At 33.2% G+C, this 25,677-nt stretch overlaps 1 protein-coding gene across 12 annotated transcripts in view; it reads right to left on the bottom strand.

Annotated features, from left to right (window-relative positions):
• Positions 1-25,677, bottom strand: part of LOC126776317 (MAP7 domain-containing protein 2-like) — a 47,206-nt gene that overhangs the window by 10,807 nt on the left and 10,722 nt on the right. For 5 of the 12 annotated variants that reach the window (XM_050498741.1, XM_050498740.1, XM_050498745.1 and 2 more), the window contains exons 2-8: positions 23,270-23,445; positions 12,029-12,231; positions 11,641-11,679; positions 5,050-5,144; positions 3,411-3,590; positions 1,155-1,295; positions 213-353 (exon numbers count right to left, since the gene is read on the bottom strand). In XM_050498741.1, coding sequence (XP_050354698.1) covers positions 213-353; positions 1,155-1,295; positions 3,411-3,590; positions 5,050-5,144; positions 11,641-11,679; positions 12,029-12,231; positions 23,270-23,445 — 975 coding nt within the window. Of the gene's footprint in view, positions 1-212; positions 354-1,154; positions 1,296-3,410; positions 3,591-5,049; positions 5,145-11,640; positions 11,680-12,028; positions 12,232-14,798; positions 14,957-23,269; positions 23,446-25,677 lie in introns of those variants that run through there. The other 7 variants (XM_050498742.1, XM_050498747.1, XM_050498749.1 and 4 more) reach the window with 7 other exon arrangements.

Raw genomic sequence — 25,677 nt, 5'->3', positions numbered from 1 at the left:
TCTGTGCGCGTGTGTGTTACTGCGAGTGTTACCGTGTCTGTGCGCGTGTGTGTTACTGCGAGTGTTACCGTGTCTGTGCGCGTGTGTGTTACTGCGAGTGTTACCGTGTCTGTGCGCGTGTGTGTTACTGCGAGTGTTACCGTGTCTGTGCGCGTGTGTGTTACTGCGAGTGTTACCGTGTCTGTGCGCGTGTGTGTTACTGCGAGTGTTACCGTGTCTGTGCGCGTGCAGCGACAGCGGGCGCGGGCGGCGCGGCGTGGTGGCGGCGCGCACGTGCACGGCGCTGGCGTCGCGCGACACGGACGGCGTGGTGGCTGCGCTGCTGGCGCCCGTATCCGCGCCAAAGTCTGCGCCTGCGCATACGCACGCATATTACTCGTATGACATATTTATATATATATATATATATATATATATATATATATATATATATATATATATATATATATATATATATATGGATATATTAGTATCTAATATGGATTTCTGCGGTCTTTAAACAAAATAAAATCGACAATTATTGGCGTGGACAACGCCTGTAGGAAAACGAATACATAGATATATCGAAGTAACTCACTCAGGTGCTAATTTGTCTAGAATTATTAACGCATGAATTAATCAATTCATATGTAACTTTGTCAAAGCCCGCAGGTAACTTTTATACAAATTAATGATATATATAAACTTATTTATGACGTTTTTAATTAGCTTGTATTATTGTTAAGCTGTGGTGACATGAATACAAAACATAGCTACACATTTCGAAACTGGTATTTTATTAAAACATAATACAAAATAAAAAATAAAATCAGGCTACGTTGTTAATAAGCAAAACATTTTATATTTTAAGGAGCGTACAAATAGTTAAAATTTAAAGTTAAATTGAAGTAGATTTGATTTTGAACAAAAATTAGTATTTATTAGAACATATTACATTCTCTCAAAACGAAATTTCAACACAAAAAAAAAATACATAACGTTAGTTCAGCAGCACATATTAAGTAACTACTCACGTTTCAATGAAAATTCAAACCAAAGTCCTAAGCAACAAGGCCTATTTCACTCGAGCACGAGTTACGAAAAACTTCGTTAGCCGCTACGTACGTGTCACCGCAAAATCAACCCAACGTCCTACGTAACAAAGTCAAATTTACCTCGTGGAGTGTTAACACCCGTACCGGCTATAGAGGCGGGCCGCGGCTTGCGGGGCGCGGACGACGCTCGCCGCACCACGGCCGTGTTGGACATGGCGCTGCCGGGCCGGGAGCCGGGCGTCGTGTCGCCCGACCGGGTCTCTGCGCAGACGGCCGCAAGGCGGGTGAGCAATTGACCGCGCTAAGAGCTTCAGAATCATGTCACATTAACTACTATCCATTTTTTTTTTAATAATTTAATAATGGACATAAGTGTTAATCACACGAGTATTTCTTAGTATTATCTATCATCACAAGTCCTGATAAATACATTATAGTTAATGTGACATGACACGCCGAGCTATTGCGTATTGTCACGTGTGACGCAAATCGTGTATGTAAAAATTAAGAGGTTAGTTAAGCTGTGATATGGAAATATTGTTATATTAGTTGTATATTTATAAATTTAATAAATCAAAGCATTTTTAAAATACCCTTGTTATATTAAATATTTATTTAATAAAATACATTATAAACCAGATTATATATATATTATATAATATCATTTCAATAAAAATTATATATATAAATATGTATATAAGTATGTCAGTTAAACACAGCCATGGGTGTTTCGTGTAGTATTTGTAAAGTATAGAAAGAGTTAGAGAGTCCCATCTTACCTCGAGTCAGCAGTTCCGTAACCATAGAAATGGGTAGACACCCGAATGTCACTTTAAGACTGATTTATTAACACTCCAAGAAATAAAAACCGAAAAACACATAGTTTTATTGACAATATTTGTGTTAATATCAAACCATCTTATTGCGACATTCTTTCTTTATAAAAAATTAAGTTTACCTTGTTTCCCGAATTTCTTGATACTTTGATATAGACTTAGGAAGAGGCAGAAGAGTCAATAGGAGCGAAAAAATGAATCCAATAATGTTTTGTTTATGTAAATGATTATGAGTGAACAATATTTCCAAATGTAATTGTAAACCATACACACACACACATTGGAGTGTTTTTGTGTGTGTATGGTATTTACGAACAAATGTGTAACAATTATCTTAATAATATATAACAAAATGCTACCGTTTTAAGGAGACTTTGGAGACTATCAGTTATTAAGGCACAAAATCAAATTAGCACATTGTATAAAGCGAATTTCATAATGTAAATATTAGCTTTAACACACATCTGATAATATAGCGGTCACACAGCAAGGACACACTAAAAGATAAAGCCTTATGCATTCTATATAAATTGCAAGCGATTTTATACTTTACATCATATATTTAGAATACATTTTTCATTACAGATAAAAGTGACGTCATCTAATGATATATGAAATGATGTTACGATGAAAAAAATATATCGACTAAGAATCTATTCTTCTTATAAATGATGATCGTTGTCGTTTATCTTTAAATGAGAATCCAAGTGACGTAGTAAGCACCCGCTGAAGCGATAAGCCCAAGTTAATCACAGTCCAGGTAAGACCCGCCGGTGCAAGCCTCGACCGAAAGCTTTGAGATAAGTGGGTAGAATCAGCACAGTGTGTAGCTTGACAAAAAAAATCAAGGTATATTATGAATACAGGGGTATAACTGGAGTATCAACGTTCAAACAAAATCACTCACAATAAATTATATCAACTTTAAACTAACACAATTATAAAGATAAAACGAAAACGAATTGTTTTAAGATATTTTGATTCTTTTAAATATGCAAAACATATTTAATTTGGCTTTTATCTGAACGCTCATTGGTCGCCTTTAGCGTCATTATCTACAACCAACCAATGACAATTTAGATTTATATCATGAATAATCTTACTTTGATCAGTGTTTCAAAAAATTACAAATATTTCATCTAACATAACATTAACTATCTATTTGATTTGAAAGTCCAAATCATTCGTCTTAAGATATTATCTTTTTATAGACCAAAATATGCTTGATTATCTTCTTATATTGAGAAATAACGTATAAGGCCGCATGACGTTTTTCCAATTGTCTTCATTAAAGATCGAACGCTTTAGACACAGTCATAGACATAGAAATTCAAATCAGTTTCACTTGCATGGATTTGTACCGTATACATTCGGAATATAAACCTTATTTTCCTATTATAAGACGCTTTATTCTCAAATATCAAGCATTATGGGTGAAAAAAAACCAAGGGAAAAATTATCGCAAACATTTATAGATTATTTCGTGGCATTTAGCCCAAACCGTGCTGATTCTATACGAGATGAGACGAGATATACGTACGGCTCCTGTTGAGGTGGTGCATGGAAGGCGACGCGGAGTGTAACGGGCGTTGCGAGGGGATCTTGTCGAGGCGCGTCATGGAGTAGGCCCTACCTGGTCGCGCGGGCAGCGTGGGCACTAGGTCGGTGCGCCGTCTGGCCACGGACGACCAGATGGGTTGGGGGGAACGGTCGGGTTCGTCTGCAATTATTTATTCTATTTTTATTTACGTGTTACGAGAAGGTATTTTTTATTATTGATTCAACTAGTTAATTAAAATTATGCAATAGTATTAGTGGTTTATTGTCATTTTCTTTGAAAATTTAAGAGTTTGTAAATGTAAATGATAATCGGTTCAATACTTGATTGATATTACGTAAAGTTGAGTATTATAGTAGCCATAATCTCAATACTTAAAAATATTCCAAAATTATTCCTTAGATATATTACAAAGTAAACAATATTAGTATGTTAATGGCTTGTTAATAGTTAATATCGAACATTCTAAAGATTCTAGAATAATCGGCATTTATTATAGAAACACAAATGACGTAGGCCGTAAAAGAATTCTACAAGTCAAACGAACGCGACAAGACAGAACCATAGGTAGCAGTATTACCATATTCGTCATAAGACACAAGGTCGTCATCGACATTCGTGAGATAGCTTTAGCACATTGCGTATTCTCGACAATTACTCGTTAAATATTACCTTACAAAACGTGAAAACAATTGTGTCTTAAACGTTCTATTTAAGGTTAAAATTTAATTGTCGGATTCGAGAACAGGGATGGGGGTTTTGTTAGATATGTCAGACGGTTGTTACTTAAGCAGAGGCAGGTTGCTAATGAAGGCTTTTTACAATACAATAATATAGTTAGACGTCCAGCCGCTGATAAAATGATACTTTGACATTGATTTTTTATTGTTGGACTTATCATTTTGTCATTACGTAACATAAAATGATTGCTAGTACTATTTTAAGGGGACAGTATAGAGAAAAGTCAAAGAATAGTAGATACAGAGTCATTACTAGGTTATTTCGTGCAAAATATAAAGTTGGTACAGCCAGAGGTAGAAATTAATATAATTAACAAAATCAAATATGAGAATTGCCCTATGTATCTATCACCAAGCGCTACTCCCCCCTATTAGGCTGTGTAACGCACATCAAGACAGATACAATATTTTTATATATACTGTTAACGATCACTCATGTACAGACAACAAAAAAAGTACACTTCTTGGTTTAACAATGTATGCGACATTATTATGTAAGAATCAGGCAAAAAAAGTCATTGCGACAATCAGTGGCGTCGTGTATACAACGTATAATTTACATAATTATGTTTAGTTTATTACTTACATAGACTCGTGAACATGATTCCTTGGCGGCATAATAAAGAGAATAAGTTTATGATATGTTAATTTAGATTTGGAATAAAATATTATAAAACATATTTGTGTTATAACACCTAAAATATTATAAAAAAATACCACAGTATATTCTTTATTTTAGTTTAAATATAATTTTAGATCTGAGCTCCAAAAAGCGTTAGTTAAAAAGTGCAAACAGAAAGAGAAAGAAAGAGAGAATAGATTAATAGATAAAATGAGATGGTAAGAGAAGGTAAAATGAGATGTTTATTCGTTTTATTTACCTTTATTATCAGTATCGGACGTGTCGAGCTGGAGTGCGGACGCGCGTCTCGTGAGCGGCGCAGACGCGAACATCACATTAGTTGTTGATGCCGCCCTGGAATTACCAAACGATAAAATAAGAATTTCGTACCTTTTGTCTTAATTCAATATGGGTTAGTTTAGTTTATCAACATGGTATTTAATTCGAATAATATTAACAGTTTTATCATGCGAAGATTTATTAAACTTCATACAATTCACAAGGAAAATAGTAGGAGCAAAAAGTTTAATTTCTGACGATATTAAGTAAAGAAAGAAAATAAAACTTAAAAGTGGCAGAGAAAGATAAAAAAAAAAAACATTCGTAATTTAAAACAAAATAAATCTAAATCATTATTTTTTTAAATTGAAATTAGTTAGTTTTGGCATTCCCAGACATTCACATTCTACATACAATTTATATTTTTAATACTATTTATAATACAGAGCAAATTGAAAGTTAACTATGTTAGTCTACGGATATTTAACTATACATTTGTTAATGACGATTACGTATTATGTTTTCATTAACATTTACTATATATAATCGATTACATAGTACCTGAAAATTGCTTTCCGTCATCGCATGTCATGTACATTTTTTTTTAAATAAATATTGAATTTTTATCTCATTAGCAAAAAGCCGACAGACATTGTCCTGCCTGTGTTTATGTACGAATTGCCATGGCGATCGGTTCACTGCAATGATGCCAACCTTATTTTTTAGGGGATCGTACCATAGACTATTAAAGATAGTATTGGGTTCAAAAGTATAGAAAAGCATAGTATAGTTGGTATTCATATAAAAACGTATAAAAATTATCGATGACCTTTTATTTAGGCCTTTGTCTACACAATTCTGTTCTTAAAACTAGTAAGAGAAATATTCATAGAAGTTGTCGCAAGGTAGTTTCGCCTATTTATTTGTTACATTGATTTCTTATATCGACAAAACACAATGTAATTTAGTGTAATGTCCTAACGACAAACTTAAAGCAAATTTCCAAAAGATCGTATATCGTATTAGCTCCAAAATAGGTTGTATATGTAAATACGATTTAATTCGTGCGGTTGGCAGCACTGAATGGTATAGAAGTTATTTACTTCATCGCTATCTAGTAACGAGTTACATTAAAGAACATCGTACAAAAAAAGGTTTTGTCAAAAAAAAATATTCAACTTATAAAGTACCAACTTTTATAATAATCAAACTTTAAAGTCTTTTAATCTCAAACATACATTTAAATATAATATAGACATCGCGTTCATATTTCTTTATTTATTATTTAATTAATAAAAAATATTTTTCATTATGTTTTTGGGTCTTTAATGTCTAATAATATCAAATATATATCATCGAATAACAAGTGAAGCTTGAGGGTTCCATTGAATTTTGCTTGACTCGTGCTTATAATATTCGTTTGAAATTTAAAATAAACATAACTTTTGTAGTTAAGCAAAATTGTATGATGCAACGATTTTATTGTAAAATTTGTCATGTCAAATTAATTCCATTGTTTTACGGACACAATGATGTCGTTTTGGTTATAACATCGATAGGAAGGGTCAGCCAGTAAATTAAGGTTATTGAACTTTTATTTAAATTTTTAATTACGTCCAACAACGCAATTTATTTTTAAACATTCATTGTTATTATAAGTTGCCGTTTTTTGTACATCCTTATGAATGAAACCTGTATGTAGTATATTAGTATAATTGTATATGTATTTATATATTACATTGTAGGTTATACATTAATAATTTACAACGAATTATAACGTAACAATTAAATATATTTAATTTACTGATTGTAGTTATTTTAAAAAAGACAGACCATAAATTTATTGTCAATAAAAGAAATGCTTCAATCTCGCTACACTTTTAAGTTTACGCGATGTTTTAAATACAATTTTTATAAATATAATGATAATACAATTTATATAAAATATATATAATACACACATATTTAAATTTGAATAATGAAAAAGGTACGACCGCGATTAAAATACGTATATAATACATATTTACTCGATGGCTTTACACAAGCCCACCTGGTTAGTTACTACCCACTCACTTATTCTACCTCTAAACATTACTATTTTAATACTATTATGCTTCAAATTTAAGAGTTAGTAAGCCAGGCCCAAGAAACGTGAATATCTATATATTTTATTTTTTGGTTGTACAGTTCTTACTTAGTACTAAACTAAGGTCACACAGGATTACAATTTTATTGTTACTTAATATTAACCTGACAAAATCATATGCGTGCGTGTGTATGTTTTTTTTAATGTATCGGTAGGCGGACGAACATATGGGCCACCTGATGGTAAGTGATCACTAACGCCCATAGACATTGTATGAAATGTTAACCATCGCTTACATCGCCAATGCGCCACCAACCTTGGGAACTTAAGATGTTATGTCCCTTGTGCCTGTAATTACACTGGCTCACTCACACTTCAAACCGGAACACAACAATACCAAGTACTGCTTTTTCGCGATAGAATATCTGATGAGTGGTACCTACCCAGACGAGACAGAGCTCGCACAAAGCCCTACCATCAGTAGTATGTGTGTCTGTAAGTATTTTTTGTAGTATTTTGCTTTGATTAAAATCTATTAGAATTATTTATCTGTTTTCGTATTAATGTAATATATACATTAACTTTTATAATTATTTGTATAATATTGCAAAATAATTTAATCGGTCGGTTATTAGATATGTTATTTATTAGTCACGTACTTCGATTGTTATAATTGGAAAATCAATGTGACTCTCTCATTATGACGACGAATTTTACAATCTACAAAAGCAAATCTTTATTTAATACTAGTTCCCGACCGCGGATTCGCCTACGTGTGAGTGGTGTGTTAGGTATACTTAGAATTTTTTTTTTTTCAATAAGCAAATTGATCTCTTCGGACTGTCATATTCCAAATATTATCTTAAATTACATTAAAGTAAAATGTAATAGCTTGTTAATTTCCCACTGTTGGGCTAAGGCCTCTCCTTTTTTAATTGGGTTTAGAGCTTAACAACGCGTGAATCTTAAAAGATGATCGTGGGATCAAACCCGGACAAGCACCACTAAATTTTCATGTGCTTAATTTGTGTTTATAATTCATCTCGTGCTTGACAGTGAAGGAAAACATCGTGAGGAAACCTGCATGTGTCTAATTTCATTAAATTATTATGCCACATGTGTATTTTAGCAACCCGCATTGGAGCAGCGTGGTGGAATAAGCTCGAAACCTTCTTCTCAAAAGGGAGCGGAGACCTTAGCCCAGCAGTGGGAGATTAACAGGCTGCTACTGTACTGTCGACCGTTATTCTGTTAGCTAGTTAATAATAATCTACGCAATTCGTGACTTCCCTGTAAATATAATTGGCGTCATTTCAGTCTGTATCTACATACGTGTATGTGTGTAATTCTAGAAAGCGATAAGATAACGCCGATCAATATCGCTTTTATGAACGGAAAATTTAAACAACGAAACAATTTATATTTATAAAAAAATTATTTAAAAATAATAACAAACTTAATTTATTATATATTTAAAGAATCGTTATTGTACATAAGCAGCGGATCGTTTTTTTTTTACATGACTCGTATCTACTAAACCGATACTTCACATATGTACATGCGAATTTAAATAACGTAATAATAATGAAATATTTTTAATGTGACGCAAAACGATTCGTGTGTTGAATATCGTAACTGGACATAAAATAATTTCTTGTAATTGTTTTATACGCCACCATTTTAAATTTATCGTGACGTCATAATTATACTTTCGACGTTTTTGTATAATAGTGTAGAATTTTTTATTGAAAACTGCGTGCATAGTATATCTCTTAATAATTGTTAAAGTGCATTACATTAGTAATGTGAGAAGATCAATCGAATTTTGGAATCGGTTCAAATAAAAAAAAAAAAACAATATGATTTATATCAGATATAACACCACTAAAATGAAATGTCGGTTTGCATGTTTTAAACAAAACATAATGGGTTATGTTATATAATAATATGTTGTTGATGAGTCGACAAAGATTTTTTACAAATGATACGACGTTTATATTATTAAAGACGAGCCGGTTGGCGTGGTTGGTGGATGCTTGCCTTTCACGCCGAAGGTTGTGGGTTCGATTCCCACTCAGTACAGATATTTGTCTGCATGAACATGTCTGTTTGTCCTGAGTCTGGGTGTAATTATCTATATAAGTATGTATTTACAAAAGAAAAGTAGTATATGTGGTATATCAGTTGTCTGGTTTCCATAGCACAAGTTTTGTACACGCTTAATTTGGGATCAGATGGCCGTGTGTGAAAAATGTCCCAAGATATTATTATTATTTAGATACATTTATTTCGTATTCAACATAATAAACAAATATTATATGAGAGTTACTTTTGCATAAGTTTGGAGCGTCGGTCGTTTTGATAAGATTCGTAGTACGGTATCATTTGAATTGAGTATTTGAATAGTTTAAGTTATGTCTTGCCTTTATAAAGTACATAATTTTTTTTATAATAGGAAGGCGGACGGTATGGGCCACCTGATGGTAAGTGGTCACCAACGCCCATGGACATTGGCATTGTAAGAAATGTTAACCATCGCTTACATCACCAATGCGCCACCAACCTTGGGAACTAAGATGTTATGTCCCTTGTGCCTGTAATTACACTGGCTCAATCACCCTTCAAACCGGAACACAACAACACCAAGTACTGCTGTTTTGCGGTAGAATATCTGATAAGTGGGTGGTACCTACACAGACGAGCCTGCACAAAGCTCTACCACCAGTAAAATATTATATTTATGTAATTAAATCAAATCATCTTAAAACCATCGACAATTTCGTTCGAAATTCCATTTATTATAATTTATAAAATTATAAGCAAAACAAATTTATTCTGAAATACATAGAATAATTTCAGTGTTTAATACATAGACCTATTATTGTATTGCAAATATAAGTTTATATTATAAAGAATAAGCCTAAATTAACAAGGATGAAGGTATTTTTAAATCCCTTATAGTTTTTGGTATATAAATACTTGATATTATAGTAAATAACACTATGAATACGATGTTTTTAGTATTCGTATTAAAATAGTCTAATAAAATACAGTAATTAGAAATAAAGAGGAGATATAACAAAAATTCAAATCTCTTAAATAAATAAAATACATCACATTTCTCTGAGCATTTATTGCTCTGTACATTTAAGTCCGGAAAAAGCGGAACGCAAATATACAAACTCGATATTGCTTCCTATTACAAAAGCAATCTTATCACGAAGACAATAAGAGTTAAAATACAATACAATGATGTCGCAATAAACCTTAAGTCACAGAGAACGTAAAATAGTCAAATGGGTACTTAAAAAGTATTTATTTAAGCAACGTTGCAAATACTTTCCACAATATCCGGGTAACGTCTATTTGTTACTATATGGACGTAGATATTAACTGAAGGTCGCAGATTCAAAACCGGATGAGTACTAATAAGTTTTTATATGTTTAATATGTTTTATTTTATTTACTGGTGGTAGGACTTTGTGCAAGCTCGTCTGGGTAGGTACCACCCACTCATCAGATATTCTACCGCAAAATAACAGTGCATACGTGGTATTGTTGTGTTCCAGTTTGAAGGGTGAGTGAGCCAGTGTTATTAGAGGCACAAGGGACATAACATCTTAGTTCCCAAGGTTGGTGGTGGTTGGCATTGGCGATGTAAGCGATGGTTAACATTTCTTACAATTCCAATGTCTATGGGCGTAATACACTGGATCTGCGTGGTGGAATAAGTCACAAACTGTCTCCGTAAGATGAGTGCATTATCCAATGGGATATTAAGGGGTTTTACTTTTTATTTGGCTCAGTGTATGCTTGCGATGATTCTGACAATCGCCACTACCCTTCATGATGTAATGTAATTACCCAAGTTTGTTACATCTCGACGTTTTCAATCATAAATGTGTGTGTTTAGTGTATTCACATGTTTTTTTCTCGTAGTCTCCACAGACGTGTTTGCTCGTGCCTCAGGGGTCATAATCATAATTTTTAATTAAATTTTTTTTTTTGTTTTAGCGTCATCTTGTTTCAAGCCAGTCATAGTTATATGTTCTTTGTTGTCGCTTAACTTAAAATAATTTACTTGAACAACTGTTATTAATTTTGAATCAGTTTTTGTTACTTTACTATTGAAATTAAAAATTGCTCTCCAAGGGCGCTTTATATACATATGTAATTTTATAAATATATTTACAAGTAATTTTAAATGACAACACACTAAACGTACATATGTACAGTTTAAACAACTACAGATTGAATGAAACTATTTAATCTTTACACGATTTAAAAAAAAAAACCGATTTAAATATTTCCATTCAACTCATGCATGCAAGACGTGCAATTCACATACTATTTTTTTTTAAAATCTACGTAATTAGCTTCAGCAATACATACAAACTACGAAACAAGTCAACTCAAAGGAAAAAAAAATATTAGTAAAATTAATAGGAAGTAAAATAACGTAACAAAAAAGATAAAACTGCTTACAGTGATTCAAAAAAGTTCATCTGATCTATGGGGTTGGTACTGGTGGTGAAACAAAAAAAAAACAAATAAAATTAGTGTATGAAATAAAATTTTCGGGGTTATCCACTATCATGAGACCGACACCCGAATTATTGGGGACCTATTTGAAAAAAAAAAGCGAAGCATATCTACTTTAAAAAAAAAACAGAAATATAAACGTAATAGCTATCCATGTTAAACCTCGTATTAAGCATTATAATTTTCACTGATATTTCTTATACAAACATGAAAATTCATAAAAAATAACCAAGATATATTTTTTAATATTCACTTAGCCCTATCGAGCTCGATACTAATAGTATAACATAAAAAAAAGAAACATATATGTCGAATAAAGCTGCTCCCATACCTGCGCGCGGCCCAAAAGAATCCAGCCGAGTCGACGGGCTCTAGTAGCCTCGGCGTGGAGGAACCGAACGCGAACGCCGGCCGCGGAGCGGATCGAGCGGCTCGTGCGCGTTCCAATCGTTCGGTGCGATCGCGCTCGCGTTGCAGCAACGCTTCGCGACGGGATATCGACGCCTCCCATATTGCACGTTTTCGTTCCTCCACCTGTAAATAACAAATATTATTTATATCTGTGGTAGAATGTGAATGCCCACCAGTGTAGATACAAGCCACACATCGTTTATTCATCTGGTTTCGGCCTCCTGACAAGTGACTACATACAGAGTGGTTCCGCTTCTTGAAGCGTTATTGTCTATGAATGAAGGTGACTCTCACTTACGTTCACTACTAGGAAACTTAGCTCGTCAGCGTCCTATAAAATAGCTTTGATTGTATTCTTATTTAATTATTATTACGTTAATTATGGGTATTGAATGTTTTTATAAATAATTTATATAATAGGTACATGACAGCCTCATTGGTCTGTTGGCTTGATGTAAGGCAACAGACCCAGAGGTCCTGGGTTCAATTCCCAGGTCGGGCCAATAAAAAGTTATTGGGTTTTTCTGTCAGAAACTTCTCAGTAGCAGCCCGGAGTTTGGAAGCTGGAAGTGTGTACACTCCCGTGCCTCGGGAAGCACGTAAAGCCGTTGGTCCTGCGCCTGAACTCTTTCCGGTCATGTCGGATTGCCGTCCCATTGGATTATGAGAGTGAGGGAAGAGAGAGTGCACCTATTTTTGAGCTCACACTTGTGGACTATAATATCTCCTGCGTAGTTGGTTTGGTTTGCGAAGTCGGTTTAAAGGACATTATTATTATATAAAATATATAATTTAATATTAGCTTAATGAAATTGTAAAGGTTCTAATAAAAATATATAAATATAAAAGTATAAAAAACGCGTACCGGTGTTATATTCAACTTCATCTGTAAATCGAGATGACACATAAATCCGTAGGTATATATTGAAATACGAAACAATCAATATGATGAGTTGTATTTAAATGATTTATTATCTGTAATATGTATGAGTGTACATGGTAAAATACGTGACTTATGAAAATGTCTCTAGTAGATAAATCCTAGTAAAATTAATCTCTACAGAACATTTGATAGACAGTTCTTTTCATGTGTCTAATCGTACTTATTCAACACTGACGTACCATTTGACGTGTCGGTTGGCGTGGTAGAACACTTGCCTTTCACGCCGAAGGTTGTGTGTTCGATTCCCACCCAGGACAGACATTTGTGTGCATGAACATGTCTGTTTGTCCTGAGTCTGGGTGTAATTATCTATATAAGTATGTATTTACAAAAAGAAAAGTAGTATATGTAGTATATCAGTTGTCTGGTTTCCATAGCACAAGCTTTGTACAAGCTTAATTTGGGATCAGATGGCCGTGTGTGAAAAATGTCCCAGGATAATATTATTATTATATTATTTAAACGTGGCGTGTGTTTGATGATACTTGTGACAGTGTGAAGTGGAAAGAGTCCACGTTTGTAAATTTCATTGGCTGAATATGAAATTAAATCCACAATCGTAAAATCGTTCGGTTAACTATTAATGCACAACCAAAACAACTGAATATAGAAAGAAATTTAGAATATTTATTTATTTGACAATGTAAGATTTTCCGGAATCCGATTTTTTCGAAATAGGTATGAATTTTACCCGTACGAAACCTGACGAGCAGCTAGTTCTTAAAAAATGAAAAAGAATGTGATAAATGCAGGAAATCCCATACGTTTGTTTTCAGCATTTACTTTCACTGTCAAGACGATCGCTTAGCGTTCATTAATTAATTACTCACGCATGTTATAACCGTCGTCCGAGCGTGAAATCTAATCATTGACAAGCGTTGAATGCTTGAATTTCAGAAGACATGGTAGAGTGATAAAATTTATCTTAAAACTATTTAGGAAGATGATTTGTTTCGTTCTATTTTAGATTTTTATAGCGTCGTTTGATCTTTTACAACCAAAGAGGTTACTTGAATTAAGTATAGTTAAAATAACCCAGAGTAAATTTTATGCAGTAAGCATCATTGAATTTAAGAACTATACATAACAATACGCATTGCTCTGAAAGATAGAAATTCGAATAAAAATAATTACGAGTATTCTAAAAATACTATACATGAATTAATAGACAAAGACAATAATACAACATAGGTAATAGATAAAATAAGTCACAAAACTTACGCTAAGCATTCATAAATATAATGAAAACGATGTTTCTATCCCTAAGAACGGCACCACACATGTTCAACTTTCAAGTTCAAATACACTGTACGGGTGGTCTTACTTTTATATAAAGAATGAACCGTTGAACGGAATATATGTTGGCAAGGAAAACTTGCATTGGATTGAAACGCTTTGCAATTCAAAGTAAAGCGAAGTGAACGCGTTGGTATTTTGCATTCGATTTAAATAATTAGTTATATAAACTGCACTTTAATACAAGAACAGATTAACAATATTATATATTACTTACCATGGATAAACAATTTAGGTTTGACGTGCGTTTCAAAGGTGTGAAATCAATTGAAATGAACTTATTGACTTATAAAACTTTTAGTAAAGAATACTTACTATTATCGTTAAAGAATAAATAATTTAATATAAGATTCGTTGATTTACCATGTCATTGGCATATTTCAAAAAGATCCAAATAAGCTTAAATCTGTATAAGAACCTTTTTCGGAGTAGAACTTAATTGTAATACTACCTTGAACTCAATACGTGGATGTAATAAATCCGACGAGTCGCAAATTTTACTTTACGACAAATTAAGGAAAATTAAAATTCGTGAATCACTCAGAAACCAAATAATAAAGACAAAATAAATTAATAATGACTTGAATATAAAATGACAACAGCTAACACGGCTGGTTGACTTCAGTGCACTTGATTGATTGCCATCTGTTTTCTAATGATAAGCGAAACGATGATGTATTCGTTTTCTAGATGTGGTAGAATATAAACATACACGATGACAATTGAATATGATATTTGTAAACAAAAATTGATATCATTCATTCGATGCGTAATCAAAATCAACAAGGTGCAGCAAAATGTTGTGCCAACGAACAAATATCAGATTAAAACGTCGTGTCTTAACGAGTACATTGTGTTGCACTTATATGTAATTATATATAATATCTAATAATAGCAATGAAGCCAATATCTTATTATTCTGAAGTAACTAAAGTAATTTTTCTTTTATGAATGTTTTACTTGAAAAGATGAAAAAAAAAAAACCGCTAGAAATTAATATGCTACGTGAGACAAGAGATGAATCACCGATTTCTTGACTTTCACTGTTTAGAAAATACAAATGGTCGATTTTTTGACTGAACTCTTTTTATCGAAGTTTCTAAATCAGTTTTATACATAAATGTAATGCAAAAAATATTAGAGAAATATTTTCAAGGCATAATTGAATTAAATCATTATCGCTGATAGACTTTTTATATTATTTGACGCAAGAAACGCGTTCGATCCTGAAGGAAGTTGCCTTGCGTTATTTTTGTCGCGACTCCTTAGCGCTGCAGGAGTTAATTTTAAATATTTTTGATGCACTACAAGCGCTGCGTATTTCTGTACCGGCCATTAATACTTACGCGTGCTTGAAATACTTGAGATGGCTTATAATGAGCTGAAATATTCTGTACCAGTTATGCCTTTATCTAGAAGTATGTGACGATTATAATACAAGTGAACACTAATGAACTATATAATGAAGTAATTATGTATTGTCATTATCACATTTCCTTGCAATAGAATTAACTTTTTGTTGACAAATATTTGCCGTTATATTGTTAAATTTGTCCACGATTATTATTTATTTGACATTGATTGATTATAAATAAAGGAAAGGTTTCTTCGTATCATATTCAATAAGAATTCTGATGAATTTGCTGTTTCCGTTGATTATTTTAAGCAATTAGTTTAATTATCAACGAGTCGTAATTAAAATTAATGTTGCTCTAATTATATGAATGGACCAAACATTGTTGTATTTCTAAAGACACGCCGTGCGCTTAAATTAGCGTAACAAAACGTAGGAGATAATGTGCGCAGAAAATTACACCAATAGACGTTCCCCGCATACGATGTTCGACATCAAGTACTCTCGTTTCATTGCAGTCTGACCTCATAATTGACAAAGTGCGTTATATAAGACATGACCCGGTCACCCGGTACATTATCGTCAATTTTCCAGTCTTAGAGTAACGAAGTCATGTATCAGAAATTTTACAATTGTTATGTTTGTAAATAAAAATCACATAACAACCGTAGGACAGAAAAAAATAAACAAACTCAATGATTAATTGTCTAGAGAAATTTATAAAATAAGAAAAGCAATTTAAACCTTAAGATAAGTCTTATAAAGTGAAAGACTAATTGTGAACTAGGAAAAAATTGAGGTTGGCACTTGACATTAAACGAGGCACTGGAAGCACGCCAACACTTGGTCATTTAACTTGAAAACTGGAATTTTTCATATTCTTCGTTTGAATTAAGGTTATTTTTAAATAAAATAACAGCTTAATTAAAGCAAAATAAAACAAAGTAATACGCCTCTTTTACGATTTAAGAATTGTGAAATTTTTTAGACATTAATTAAATTCGATAAAGTTTGTGTTTTCAATTATTTCCATCTCGATGTTTACGTCGGAAAATACGTACCGTTGACGTCCGGCCATTCAAAATGCACGAGAGTCATGGTGACATCATCAGACAAGGACGTTGTTATGTAATAGTAACGTAGGCCAGAATAATTAGAAAAACATTTGAATTACATTGTTTTAGTAATATCAAACACTCGGTTTGACAAGGTTGGTTAAGCTTACGACTTAATTGAGAATATTTTTAAAGTATACCATTTGTTTGATGAATGAAGACTTTACTCAAGATTCTAATAGGTGATTAAGTAAGACATCGAAATTCCGAATATAATATTGACCTGTTAATAAAATCTTATATTGGTATGTTTTTTGAGATCAATAGACTTGGTCACCATTCGACCGATGACCACGAAAGTTGGCATATATACCTTTGGGACTATATTTTTTTAAATATAGTTTATTATAGTATCAACTTTGCTATAACTAGATGCTACATAATGAAGCATATAAGCTTCGCAATAATTATATATTGTCTTCAATTATATGTAACTATTATTAAAATCTTCATTATGATTTAATACATATTGAAAGCCTAGAAACGTATGAAATGGCTATTCGCTTACCAGCTAGATGTGATAATTGATTTACTCAATATAGTATACATATATATATATATATATACTTTGATTCAACTGCAATATAGTTTCAGAATATGTTCCGTAAGATCTGTGGAAAATCTTGATTGGTGCATAATTTAGCCGTAGAAGATTTTAGCTTATAGGTTATAACAATTGAGCCGAGGTATATCAGTGTAACGTGAACCTTAACCGAAGCTTACATGTTAGAATCGATTTTTTACGCGTTAAATTCGTCGATTTATATTTAACACCGTAAGAATAAAATTCTGTCTAATGTCTCCAACTGGCATTGGGAGCTGCATCATGGAATAATCTTATTATCTCCGAAAGGAGAGGTCTTTGCCCAGCTATGGGGCATCTAATGTTTCATTGTACTTTTTAACCTTAAATGATATTTACCTATATTCACTTCGACGTCTATAATAGGAAAGTACGTATTCTTTTTATAATTTTACTTGAAAACTTGTATTTTTAATTTTATTTCATGCTTGTATTTTTCACTGCTTCCATGATCAATAAAATCTATTGAACAGTGCATTCGACTTTAGTCACTATATCACTTTGCAATATTGATCAAAATCAAGCACTAGCACTGTAAGAGACTAACGTGACGGTTTGAATTGTCATATAAATTATACAGCCTAAACTTAAATATTACCTGAAGAGAACTGGCAATTTAGTATTTAGTAACTGTTTTGTACAAATGAAATTACAACATAAAATATATACAATTTTATATATGTATACTGCATGGAAATCAACGAATACCAAAATGAATTAACGGAGTTTAAAATATCGGAGGAATTCCGTTATATATAAACGAATAATGCCTTGCCCGAGGATTACACATGCTGTATTTAACATTGCGGGGATGGGATAAGGGATAGTATCTTCAATACTTATATAATTATATTATATACACTGGCCTCCAAAAAAATCGACCCACCTACATTTTTTGTAAAAAAGCTATCGTATGGTTTTAAACTACCACATATTTATATTTTTAAGATTGATAATGTAAAAATGCAATTGTAGGATTGTACAAAAACAGAAATAGTGCGCAAAAAATAGGTTTTTAGGAAAATATGTGACAAAACACGAAAACACAAAATTTTACGCAATTTTATTTTTTTGTGTACAAAACGATTATGCCGTTTGTTTTTAAATTTGGGTGCCTAAATCTTACTTTAATAGGGAGTGTTTCCTCCTCTTGACCTAATCACTGCCTGCATACGCCTATTAAGTGACCTGATTAGCTTTTTAATGTCTTCCTGTGGGGTCCGTTGCCATTCTTCAGTTAGGGCAGCTTCCAGTTGATTCAGGGTTTCTGGAATTGGATTTCGTGCTCGAACCGTACGTTTTAGCTGGTCCCAGAGGTGCTCTATCGGGTTTAAGTCCGGACTATTGGCTGGCCACTGCATAACTGGAATTTCGACTTCCCTGAGATAGTCTTTAACAATTCTAGCGACGTGAGGTCGTGCGTTGTCGTGCATAAGTTGGAAATTATCCCCAATATATCCAGCGTAAGGCATCACATGAGGCTCCAGAATGTCCGTTATGTAAGTTTCAGCATTAACAGCACGATTACGGAAAAAACCAGCTCTGTGCGTCCCGTCAAAGAAATACCTCCCCAAAACATTGTAGAGCCTCCACCAAATCGGACTGTTTCTCGAATGCAACACTGAGAGAAGCGTTCTCCTGGCCTTCGCATGACGTTACGTCGTCCATCAGAGCCTACTAGAGACATTCGGCTTTCATCACTGAACAATACTGTCTCCCATTGGTCCAGTGTCCAATCGACGTGCTGCCTAGCAAATTGTAGTCTTGCTTGTCGATGGGATGCTGTGAGTTTTGGTCCTGTTGCTGGCTTGTGAGGGGTTAAGTTTTGCTCTCGAAGTCTTCTTCTTACAGTATTTTCACTCACAGACACTCCACGACTTTCTCGGAGTCTACCTTGAACGTCAACAGCCGAAAGATGTCGGTTTCTTAAAGACGTCAAACCAATAAAACGGTCATCGGTCGGGTTCGTGACACGCCCCCTGCCAGATCCTGGTCTCCGGCGATACTCCCCAGTCTCCAAGTAGCGTTTGTACGCTCTTCGCACCCCTGAACGACTTAATTTTAGTGTTCTAGCCACATTTCGCTGACTTAACCCCTCATGAATAAGAGCTATGACTTGAGCAGCTGCTGCTTCAGTAGTATCGATTTTTTATGTTTAAACTTATTAAAATTATTGTTTCAACAAAGTTTCATACACTTAATCAATAATAAACATCGAACCGAGATGACTCCGCGTTAAGAACTGGAAATAAACTAACCATGCACTTTGTGCACAAAGTAACGTTTTCTTATCAATACTTTAAAAATATTCCAAATATCCTCAATAACACTTACAACTCCTCCAAATCAATATCAAGTGGGTAATAAAATGTTAAATGTATGTCCCATAAGTAAAACAATCCACCTAGGTCGTCGCATAGTTAAGATAACAACTTTGTAAGTAAAAAAATACGGGTGGGTCGATTTTTTTGGCGGCCAGTGTATATGAATGTCTTCTATTAAGGATTCCTATAGGAACCACTAGACTGATTAGAATTAATCGGGATATGTCAGTTCAAAATCATAAAATATTCAACGATTCGACTTTATCAGTAGTACTATATGAGGCAGGTTTACAATTGAGAAGAATCATGAAATGAATAATTTTCGTACAATCCATCAAGTTACCTTCAAACAAATTGAGTTTAGGAATTGTTTTAATAAATATATTTCTAATTCAGTTCTTATTTGAGTATTTTTGAGTGTGACGTTATGTTCCATGTATGTATATATATTATCTACATACAACAAAACGTTTTATAAAACCAAAACCATGTAACGATAATAATGTATTACTTACTTAAGGAACCATTATCAAACAATGCGAACTAAACTATAAATTCTAATTACGTTAAAGTCAGTGTACATTAAGCGAACTAAAGCCGCGGTAAGAAAGGATTAAATTCTAAAGGTGTGTCAGAAAATATCTTGGTTATCGGCAATCTCCCGAGAATTCCATTCAACGACCGTGGTTGACCTCTGATCTTGCATTGCAATCATATCTGTGTGTATTCTAGTTATTACTGGTTTTATAATTGTATAACACAACAGTATACCTTGTTAAGCACTTCGACGCTGATATTAATCTTTGGATTTTTAGATCTTTAATTGTCTATATTTACAACATCTTTTCTTATATTTAACCGTTTGTATTACTGATTGAATATAATATAAAAGTGTTTAGTCACATATAATTTTTATGAGGATCTTTTTAATTGACATACGGTATTTATTAATAGACTAGCAAAACTCGAATGGAATTCATTTGTGAAGAAAATCCTTTAAAATATGCCATTTTGACTTCCATATATCAATTATAAGGTAACAACGGAAGTCCAAAATATATAAGATCGTTGTTTTGGTAATTCGTTAATAGCTATATTAACTTAAAAAGAGGCGGTTATTTTGAAATCACAGACAGACAGTACAGTAACAGCCTGTTAATGTCCTACTGCTGGGCTAAGGCCTCCTCTCCCTTTTGAGGAGAAGGTTTGGAGCTTATTCCACCAATAAAAAGCTCCAATGCGGGTTGGTAGAATACACATGAGGCAGAATTTCAATGAAATTAGACACATGCAGGTTTCCTCACGATGTTTTCCTTCACCGTTAAGCACGAGATGAATTATAAACACAAATTAAGCACATGAAAATTCAGTGGTGCTTGCCCGGGTTTGAACCCACGATCATCGGTTAAGATTCACGCGTCCTTACCACTAGGCCATCTCCGCTTACCACTAGGCACAGACAGACGCTTAAATTTTATTTATTTGTATAAATAGTGAGAAATAGAGATTCATCTAGTAAGTGCCATGATTGCCTAAGTATATTCAATCATTTATTTATTTAATTTTGCTCTTAGTTTTTTCTTTTATTCACCAATTCGCTTGTACGAGTAAGTTACCTTAATTTTAGGGAGTCTAGTCAGTTTAAAGATGTTACTCCGTATTTCTTGATACAATATACAATTAATTATACTATAAATTATATGATTAAAATAATTTTCATATGTGAGTTGGGATACATTAGATTGGCAGAATGTTTCCACATATTATGTGAGAACACATATCTTTCTGACATCTTTCGAATCTTGGAAATCAAGACTGCGCATTCTAGCAAATTTTGATGGATATCATGAATGGTTGGGAACATTTTAATAAATCTGTCTTGCATTTTATATTTGTTATGTTGGAAATCGTTTATATTGCAATGTGCCCGGACCATATTTTCAACAATATCACAACCAGTCTGGTGCTGTCATATCTTGGAATCAATGGAAAATATATACCATATTCCATTAGGATATTCCTGTCATCTAACTATGAAGGTTATTAAAGGTGTTATAGTACTTGAAGTTTATAATCACCCTGGCTCACTTTACACATCAAAGTCTAGTAATTATTAAAATTAATTCTAGTTAAGAAGTGTTTTACCTGCCACCAGGCGTAGCAGTTGTGTGGATAACCGTATAATATAATACGAATCTCTCATGAGATTTGCCGTTGTGGTCGAAGAAAACCAGCCACTACGAACGAAGTATACGTATATAACGTTTTACAGGGCTTTAAATCATCAAAATCAAATTAATAGAATATTCGAGATTTAAATTTTAAAGACGTTATAACAATTGTTCTTAATTTAAATTATTTCGCTTTCCAATTTTCACCATCGTACGTAAACATTATTTAGTGGAGTGGAGAAAGTATCTTATGTTGCGTACGTTTAGTTATCGTGTACTGTAAACAAGATGAGATTAAGTGATTTGTATTTCATGGAAGACTCATTTCACCTTGGTTCATATTACAATATTATTTTATCGATGAACTGTTATATACTGTTACACTTTATAAGTACGTACAGCAACTTTAAAGCAATAGATTTATGTTGACATTAACACACATATGTACATATGTGTTATTCGAAAATAAAACAACGGATTTTTATCCGCAGTGCCGGCCAGCCGAATTCTTATTGATTTTTAGATCTAACGACACCTATCTCCTATTTAAAACTATAAACTTTTGCGATGTATGATATCGAGATTATGTTTGGTAAACTCTGTTGGAGCATCGGGACCAAAAAAAAAAAAAAAGATATTTAGATAAAGTTTTGCTTTTTAAATTTATGTCATGAAAATATACTATTTTTCACAAAAAAAAAAAGATAGAAAAGACGATTATTTACGATGCAATGTTACGCAGCTTTGCCGTAATCAGTTGAAAATAGTTTTATTTGATTTTTGATGATAAGGACACTCTAGAATCTAGATAAATTGACTGCTTTCGAAATAGACGCGCATGCGTCAATGTTGGTAGGGATATTATAATATTGATTTAAATACCAGTAAATTTAAGCATAAAATAGCAATAATCAATCAATCGAATGAATACAATACATATGGTTTTGACGTACATTTTTAACTTCTTATTATATTTTATTTAAAAGATTTGAAAGATTTTGAAAGACGATATAGTGATATTTATTGTAGGTTATGTGCTTATGTTGGTGTGTGTGTTTCTTACAATAAAGCAATGATGTAATTTCACACGACAGATCTTTAAAAAGTTTTTTTCGGGGCGATAGTTACCAGACTACGTTGTCATACGATTTATTTAGAAATAGTTGCGATGCGTTTTTTTAGTGAATTAGTTATCATCGAAATTGCTTATTTAAATCAGTACAACATATATGAGCCTTGAAAGGCGCTTACCTATTGAAACTATGTTAACAATAGCCTATGATGTACTCAGTATTTTATAGTTTCTTGTTGTATAAAGACTGAAAGTTGTTAGTAGAAATTAAAGTCTAATGAAACAATCTCGTTATTGATGTACCTGTAGTCGTCTATCGTCGTCCTTGGCGCGCTGTTCGGCCTGTCTGCGGCGTCGATCTTCGTCTCTCTTCTCTCGTTGCGCCTGCGCTGCGGCGGCGTGCGCGCGCAGCTCATCCAGCCGCTTCCGTTGTTCGGCCTCGCGACGCTCGCGCGCCAATCTCGCTCGGTCTAGGGCCTCTGGAGAAAATAATTAAATAATCGTTTAAAATTCGATTTTCTTTAAAGGAAATTTTCATTAAAACCTTCCAATCAATAGTCTTAATCTTAACTTCGACAATTAATAAGAATATACGTCGCACGAGAGAGCATTCGGTTATGACCGATAAAATGGATATTGCGCCCAACTTTTATATAATACTTGTATATATAATAATAACAAATGAAGCGGTTTCCCATTACAGAAATCAACAGAAAAAAAAACTTTAAAGTTATCAAGCGGTTGTTAGAATTAAGTAAATGTAGAACGAAGCTAATTATGTTTAAGATGATTTCAAAGATGAAAACTGGAGCGATACAGATAAAAAAAAACTTCCTTTCTCCCATTCAGTTGATTTTATACCGGCGTCGTTACGTTTCGTTTCGGTATATTTGATAGAACGAATTTTATAACGCGCTGCTAACTACCTGTAGATGTGTTATTGAAGTTTGACATGTAAGTGAAAGTGGTGGAGCCCAATTAATATTGGAACGAACGGACAGAACAATTCATTACATTCTAAATATTGATCTTCTCAAACTAACAATTATATTGGAGTTTAATTAAAAAAAATATATTATATATAAAATTAGCAGCTTTAAAAAATGCGTGGAGAATTTTAGCTCAAACGATTGACGGAACTAGTTCAAAGATTCAGTTGCACGTATTGACCTCAAGGCATATAAACAACTTCGACATCGAATTCACGCGATATCATTGGTCGAAATCTCGAATGACCAATGATATTAATTATTAATTGATGAAAAAATGCCGTTTTGATTGTCGGCGAAGTTGTTATCGGAACTTTAGAAGTAAAGTAGAATACTGTTGTATTTATAAATGGAGATATATTAATCAAGAACTGTTTGTTGTGCATAATAAAGCAATACTATTAGTAATTCACGTGGAATGTGTAAATCTAAGGTTCGTTTATTTAATTCAATACAAAATGCAATCTCGTCTGGGTACGTACCACCCAATCATCACTTATTCTACTGCAAATCAGCAATACTTGATATTGTTGTGTTCCCGTTTGAAGGGTAAGTGAGCCAGTGTAATTACAGGTACAAGGGACATAACCTCTTAGTTCCCAAGGTTGGTGGCGCATTGTCGATGTAATGGTTAACATTTCTTACAATGCCAATGTGTATGGGCATTGGTGAATACTTACCATCAGGTGGCCCATATGCTCGTTCTATAAAAAAAATATCTTTAACCCTTTTTCGATTGGACTAGGCTATACGTACAGTAGTAAGGATTGACTTACATACTAACGGGCTAAGGCAAATAAAAGTATGTAATAAAATTGATATGAGTTCTCAAAGATTGCGGCTAGCGTCTACTAGCTCCTCTAACTATTTGATGACGTCAGATAACTATTACTCGGTATTTCATTCCATCAGATTTTTACAAATAATTTGTTAAAAACGATTTTTAATTGTTATTGCTATAGTTACCAGATGTTTTGAATTTCGTATTAGCCTAAATGCAGATAGCATATATATTTTATTTATTTGTTTAGTATTCCGATTTCCTACATAGAGGCATAACACATAGCAATCTTAGTGATTATTATTGGTCGGTGGCAGATGATGACGTAATAAGCGACCAATGGGCGTTAAAAAATATATAATTTTTTTTAGTATCAGAAGGATTGATATCATGATGAGGTTCAGTCATCGCTAGGCCAGTAAATTTGGGCCCCTCACTTTTCCTTATATATATATGTGTCATAATTCCCTTGCCATGTTCGACACATTCAGTTAATAAAATTAAAATTAAACCTAAGTTATCTAATTTGACTTTGATCGGCGTTTTATACTGGAGGCTAGTATAATATATTAGGCATACTGATTTATTACTTAGGTAGTTTTTACAATAGAACCTACCCTTATCTAATATGACTATTAACGCTGACCTATATAATTTATAAATCGATAAAACCCTTATGCTTTTAAGTAGTACGTTACAGAAATAGTTTTTTAAAGTAAGCAAACAGTATTGTCTTGTAATTACTAATATTGTTTTCCTCTCCAGTTAAGCGTAAAGCTTGTGTTAAGAATGTGTACGACAATTGCCCAAGCGGTTAGGACATTAACATCGCTGGCCGTTCAGCTTCATGGTTCACATTGCAAAAAAATAGTGATTGTTTTTGTTTTGGGATTATCGATATATTTGTAGAAACGATGTCAAAATAAAACCGAGATGGCCTA

The sequence above is a fragment of the Nymphalis io genome, chromosome 20 (genome assembly GCF_905147045.1).
Source record: "Nymphalis io chromosome 20, ilAglIoxx1.1, whole genome shotgun sequence".
Classification (NCBI taxonomy): Eukaryota; Metazoa; Arthropoda; class Insecta; order Lepidoptera; family Nymphalidae; genus Nymphalis; species Nymphalis io.
This window is presented reverse-complemented; position numbering and strand designations above follow the sequence as displayed.